Source organism: Pinus tabuliformis, chromosome 4_2, assembly GCF_031772625.1.
Source record: "Pinus tabuliformis cultivar Carrire ecotype Pingquan chromosome 4_2, CPIR1, whole genome shotgun sequence".
Taxonomy (NCBI): Eukaryota; Viridiplantae; Streptophyta; class Pinopsida; order Pinales; family Pinaceae; genus Pinus; species Pinus tabuliformis.
Genome location: NC_142304.1, coordinates 1134331708 through 1134339004, shown reverse-complemented (window position 1 = coordinate 1134339004; position 7297 = coordinate 1134331708). Strand labels below are relative to the sequence as shown.

Here is a 7297-nt window from a genome sequence, read left to right as displayed (position 1 = left end):
TATGTGTGATCACATTTACGATTGCTTTTATTATTGGTCATTATTAGGAAAAGTTGATATCTATGCACAAATTATATTCCTAGTTTTTAAGAGGTTATGAGATGGAGTTGGTTTTAAGAGATTATCTCCAACAAGCTATCTTCCTAGAATAGCATGTGGTGAAGATATTCTCTTGAGTGAGTGATTGTGTCCAAGATAGTTTCCCTGTCTCTAAACAACTTTCATGTATTTATAATTATTTTATTACATTCTCTTTCATGTATCTATATTTATTTTATTACATCGTTCAATAAGTGTTGAGAACAATTTCATATGCAATAATGGCTACTCTCCCATTCTAATTTAATTATGTGTGCAATAATGACTACTCTCCCATTCTAATCATGTTAACTTCACAAACAAAAACAAGCGTAAAGAAAAACACTAAAAAACAATTAAAACTTAACTCACAAGTCACAGTCAACTTCTCATTATGGAATGGAAACCAACGACACATGGTTTAACCGTTAATACAAAACCAGTTAACTAATTTATTCATACTTTGATCAAGCGAAGAGATTACATGCTTTAATAAATACGACATATTTTCCCTTCTTAACTTTTAGAATTGGCATGCGAGAGTAATTACAAAAAGAAAATTGAGAAGAAAACATGATAAGAAAATTTTGTACCAACTTGCATGTTGTGATGAATCGATATGACGCTGTATACTTGAAGAAAGAAAAACAATTTAATTAAATATAAATTATGCGCGAAATTTTATTAGCCTGCGGATTTTACAAAAGAGAAAAATTCAGAGACCCTTTTACAAATTTCCCTGGCAATTGTCTATCAATCAATGAAAAGCAACAGCTGGCTAGTGAGATATTCACTACCTTAATCCACACGGGTTACATTCACAACAATGGGACTTGCAACCGAATATCTGGCATTTTTCCATATAAGGGACCCAAATACGTACTGACCTCCAGAACTGTTCACGGCTTTCAGGGCCACCTTAAATGTTTTCTTTTGCCCGCTGGTAGAAAATTCAAGCTCTGCAGGCTCAACTGACACTGAAACTCCGACAGGAGAATTCACTTTTGCTTTATAAGTCACCGGTCCCTCTGCAACATTTGTCACAGTTCTTCTCACAGTCGCTGATCCTTTCAGTGCCGAGACAGCGATGGAAGGATAGTTGAGGTTATAGATGTTAGGGGGTCGTTTAGGACAAGTGACTGCCCTCCCTGTTATGGCCTCTATCTGGGTTGAATTATAATGCAAGCTGCAAAGAAAAGTGTCGTAGTCTCTGATTGATAGATCATAGATTAGGCCAGGATCTCCAGCTTTATTTGGATTGACATGACCTGCACCATAGTTAAAAGGACCTGCTGTTTGCAGTAAGTTATCTTTAATGGCCGTTTTGGTGTTGTCCAATCTTCTAGCTGTCATTGAAAAATATTAAAACGGGAAGAAGATTAGTAAATGCTAAATTTATATTTTTCATTAAAAAAAATTGACGAAATATAAAATTATAGATAACCAGCTATTTGTAAATGAGAATGTTGAAATATAATAATTAATATTAATCCACCCGCAAACATCAACCCTTTAAATTTTGCTTCCAAAGCAGATTCGAACATATAACCTGTCAAAACGAAAAATGCGTCACAACTTTATATGTATATGAATAAATAGATAGAGATACCTGTAGTCATAATGGCAGACCGGATGGCTGCTGAGCTCCAATCAGGATGAGCTCTCTTCAATAAAGCTGCAACACCAGCAATATGCGGACACGCCATAGACGTGCCAGAATCTAGATTGAAAGGTACATATCTATTATCATAGCTAGTACCAGTTGCATTTGCTGCTTCTGAAATTGCTGCAAGGATTCCCACCCCTGGAGCTGTAATATCAGGCTGCATTGGAGAGACAGTTAACAATTTTATTTTCAAAATATTATGATACCTTATAATGGAGATATCATAACAATGGAGTTGTGGGGATTGAATTATAAACCTTGAGTATGTCTGGAGTAAGAGAATTTGGACCTCGAGAGGAAAAGTTTGCCATAGTCGGAGCTGGCTTTACATCTAATTGAGTTCTTGAATAAATGGAAGCCACAGGGGACCTGCATAATTTAATTGGGCATTAGGGTTTTTCATGCAATAACCAGGTTTTACTACAAGTTGAAAAGCTTTATATCTAACTGAGTTCTTGAATAAATGGAAGCGACAGGGGATCTGGATGAGCATAATTTAATTGGGCATTAGGTTTTTTCATGCAATCTCTTTCATCGTCTAAAAGCTATCTTAACCACGTTTTAGAAGAATTGAAAAAGTTGCATTTGAATCCTACGCTGTTGATTCGATGTATTGAAAAACTGCCGCTCCATCAGTTGCATTCAAATGTGCAGCAGGAAGAAAATGAAGGTCTGCATTAACGGTTCTCTCGTCAATGGGTGCATTGGGTGCATTGGCGAGAATCAGGCCTACTCCTCCTGCTAATCGAACGGTTAAACCTTTCTCAAGTCTGTCATTGAGACCACGAAGGCAGGCAACAATTTTTCCTTGAACTTTTCTGGGATCTAACGATCCCGCGAGACAGTATTCTCTGAAAATAATAGCCATTGAAACTGTTAAAACACAATATCAAAAAGAAGTGAGCCGTTGATGGCTTGAACTAATCCTACTCCTGTCCAACTTTTTTCATTCGTAAAAGGTAGTAGTATGCAGCATACCCAGCAGTTGTATTTGCATGTGGCGCTTTCACCCTCACTGATGATACCAGTGGATACAGTTTTCCTTTTGGTAATTGGAACTGGGATAGGCTTCGTCCCTGGCCTCAAACAAAAACACAGAGTAACAGAATGATTTCTCTAGCATACTGCAAGGGATCCGATTTATTGATTTCAATGCCCATGATTTGAAAAAATATATATATATATATATATATATATATCAAATTTGCAATTTTATCGACTGAAACGTGAAAATTTCAATATGCTTTATTGCCCTCTCGAAATTCTCCATGAAAAGACCTCTACAGCACTAACAATTATCTTGATAATCAATAAACCATTAAATCCAACAATGCTTTGCAAAAAACATGCAACATGAACATAATGAAATAAGCCTCTCGGCCTCTTTAGCGGTTCCAAGTTGAAAGGGTGAATTTCCACCCTCTGTTCTTATGGAATACTGGCAAATCGAACTTCATAAGCTTACTTAACTAAAGATGAAGTTAGACAACGCCAAAAGTCCGCCGCAGTATAACTGTTGTACGTTTTAAAGGAATTTTTTGAGTCAAATTTACCTGAAAATTGGCATAGATTTGTTGAAATTACATGTCTGAATTGTGAACTTTGCAAAATCTGTGTCACGGTTTATGGGTTTTTATAGGTGCTAAATGCGGGTAACCCAGCAGGGTTTAGTAAATTTCTAAATCTTTAGAATTACCTTGTGTACAATTAGTCTCATGTTTCCAGGGTGGCCATTAGAGATTTTATGAAAAGAACTATGAACTTGGCAAAATATGAGTATAATGAGACCTTTCCAAGCAGTCAACCCATGTTCTTCCAACACCTTTGCTCTCACATTACTCTTGATATAACCTGGACCAATGCTCTGATACCCTATTGTTCTGACATAACTCCAAAGAACGCTCTATTACCATATTGGTCCGACATAACTCGACATAACTCCAAAGAATATAACCTAGGCCAATGCTCTGATACCATATTAAGATTGGCTAGGCCAATGCTCTGATACCATATTAAGATTGGCTATTTACAGCCCGTAAATTTCAATGGGATACATCCCATATTCTAGGCTAGCTGTTAGTTCACCTCATCCATTCTCGAAACTAGAACAATTAATTATTCATTAAAATACATATTTTAAACACAAATAAAAATTCTTTCCCATTAAAAATAATTCAAAACATAAATTCAAATTTGGTTAAACAATGCCAATAAGCGGTACTTACTATATATGTTCTGTTGTTTCCGAGATAAACGGTCGAAGGGTATACTCTGTCGATGGTGCTTGCTCCCACAGTTATGATCCAAGGTGACACATTTGCAACCGTCGCCGGAACTGGACCAGCATTTGCGGCAGCGCACACAACAACCCTCCCTCTTTGAACTGCATGGAACGCTCCGATTGAAATTCCATCTTGAAAATAATCGTTAAAAGGAGGGGGACTTCCAAGAGAAACTGAGAACACATCAACTCCGTCGTGTGTCCCTGCATCAAATCCTGCAAGAATATCTGCATCATAGCAAGTGTTGGGCAGTGTATCTGTAGGCCAACAAACTTTATAACTTGCAACTCTAGCATGAGGGGCTCCCCCTTTCGCAACCCCTTCTGCATGTCCATATATGCTTGCATTTTTCACAAAATTCCCCCCTGCTGTAGACAGAGTATGAGTTCCATGTCCAAATTTGTCTCGCGCAGAGAGGAATTCCCCTGTTGCAGAAAAATTCAAAGGCCCATTTTCAGCATCACGCCCTTTGATGAAATATCTGCCTCCAATCAATTTCCTGTTGCAAACAACAATTTGGAGAGTAAAACTTTGATTCCATTGCAAAGGGCCTGCTTTCCAATCATCTTTTTATTGCAAAACACTCGAGAGTGAACCATGATTCTAGTAATTGGGAAGTAAGTGTTCTAGTTTTTCAGGTAGGGATATCTTACAATGGGGTTGGCTTTTACTATAGAACACCAAACAAAGAAACAAATACAGAGATCGAACATTCTCCAACCAGCAAGTTCAAAGTGTTTTTCTTCTAAGCAATGTAATGCAAGAAGTAATAACCGCAATAGACTGCAAGCAGTACAGCAGGAAGAAATAAGAATGCAGAGGACTTTGTACAAGCAACAACATGTATTATTCAGTAACAACCCATCCAAATAAAAATTAAGCATCTCTGACAATCATCTCTTAGAATCATGCTTAAATATTCAAGTGACAAGTTACTTGTTTTCAGTTACACCAAATCCAAAATCCATAAGCATAAGTAAATTTCTAAACTCTTATTATTACTTTAACCGGCAATTAATCTATTATTCCCAGAATGGTGGTTAGTCCAATTACTTTAAGTGGGCAATTAATCTAATATTGCAGTAGTTGGTTCCCATTAAAGTTTTAGAATACACTAAAACCAGCAGGCATTCTTAAATTCCCAAACCCTTACCATACTTAAGTGGAAAATTAATCTCATATTACACCGAAACCAAAACCAGCAAACATGCGTAAACTTCTAAACCCTTATCATTAACCTAGGTGGGAAATTAATTTCCCAGATAAATTCCAAAATAGTAGTTAGTCCACCATTCCCAATAAAATAAAATTATAAATGTGACAATTACCCCCAACATTACTTACCTCAAAAACATGCTTAAACATTGAAACTTGTCACTTCAAATATGGAATATTCATAAAGTTCTAAACTCAAAAGCATGCCTAAACATCGAAGTGGCAGGTTACTTCAAATATTAAACTTGTCAAATATAGAATATTTATAAAATTCTAAACTCAAAAGCATGCCTAAACATCGAAGTGACAGCTTACTTCAAATATGGAATATTTATAAAGTTCTAAACGAAAAAACCTATCACTTAATGTTCCCGCAGGATTTCTGGCAAAGTGCTTAAAACTAGCTGCCAATAAACACTTACAAACCATATTACTTTCTAATACAAAATTGAAACATACTTATTGGGAAACTGTAATCCTTTATAAACGATTTGAAATTATCTATCTTCCTTGGCATTCTGTTGAACTTAGGAAGCAACCCTTATCTCTTTATTATATATTTCAGAATATTAACAGTTTGACTCCAATAATGTTCATTATATATCCCAAAATATTTGAGAATGTGCAATCTAAGTACACTCAGATAGAAAAAATGAACTTGATATTTCAGTCTATAGATACTGATAGAATCCATTCTACGCAGTAAAAAGGTTTGAGTTAAAAATCTTAAGAGAATGTTATACGATATGCAAGCATGGTTAAACAAACTGAAAACTACTCTGACCCCTCATCAACGCACCTGTTGCAGTGTTCTGGACCGAATTGTGTTCCCTTTTGGCAGAACCCCTTCCATCGAGAAGGAATAGGCCCTATATCTGTGTCATCAAAACTTGCAGATTCCGGCCATACCCCTGAATACAGAAGAAAAATAGCATCATAACCAATAACAAATAAAATGAACTCACCTAAAGAATGAACCCTAAACCTCAAGGTACACATAGCGAGCCATTTCCAAGGGTCACCTAGAGAATATATTAACAGACACACACAGAGAGCTATTTCCAAGGCTACTGAGGTGGGTCGCTACCTGTATCCAGGTGAGCAATAATAACATCCTGTCCGAAATGCCCCTTTCTCCATAGCGATCCCGGAGGAACATATACATTCTCAGATTTTCCAGCTCCAATTTCCAAGCCAAGGAATCCCCATGAACGAGTTGTTTGCAGACTTCTTGCTTGGTTAGGAAATACAGATAATACCTCAGGGAGTTCTAAATAACAGCACCCAAAATTAACGACACCGAATTATGTTAGAAAAAATATAGAAAAATTCTATGCATCTACCGGCTTCCCGTTCATTCAATGTGAAAGAGTGAAAATGAGCATTAATGGTAAGTTATTCACTTGAGAGAGAAAGAGCATGTTCTTCTTCAAGAGTAGCAGCAAAACCATTCACGATTGTGGTGTATGAATAGAAGATTGACTCCTTTGCTGCCTCCTTGCTGCATTTTTTCAGTGGAAAAGTATATATAAAACCCTGATCAGTATGATAATAATATATAATTATGTAATTTTAGGTTTTAGGTTGTAGCCAAGTCACATATTGTTTGTGGACAGTAAACTTAAAGAATGTTAGCTATATATTCGATCAGGAAGCTTTAAGAATGTTAGCTATATATTCGATTATTTATAATAAAATGGTAAGTTATATAGTCTTCTATTAATAAGAAAATAAAATGGAAAATGGTAAGTGTGTATTTATTTGGATATTTTACATTTACTTTACATATTCTACACATGCTTATTGGAATTGGTAATATTTATATAGGAAATTTGTGTTTTGAATTATTATATATTAATATTTATATATGTAAATTAATTAAATTATAAAGAAAATTAATTATATATATATATATGGATGGATAATATAAACAACTATATTAAAAAACATGAAGTTAATAAATTGGATTTCAACCAAATTTATTTTATTTTCAACTATAAATATAATAGGAAAATAACAAATAAGTCCATGGGTTTTTAGAAAGATACATAATGCA

General features: G+C 35.4%; 1 protein-coding gene across 1 annotated transcript; it reads right to left on the bottom strand.

Annotated features, from left to right (window-relative positions):
- Positions 1–708: 708 nt before the first annotated feature.
- Positions 709–6813, bottom strand: LOC149173671 (subtilisin-like protease SBT5.3; the record flags this gene model as incomplete). The annotated part of the gene is made up of 9 exons (XM_089426793.1): positions 709–1424; positions 1688–1901; positions 2002–2113; positions 2341–2595; positions 2723–2820; positions 3970–4525; positions 6041–6152; positions 6329–6511; positions 6645–6813. Coding segments are annotated over 9 exons (2247 nt in total), but the record flags the coding sequence as incomplete, so codon positions are not given.
- Between the last annotated feature and the right edge of the window lie 484 nt (positions 6814–7297).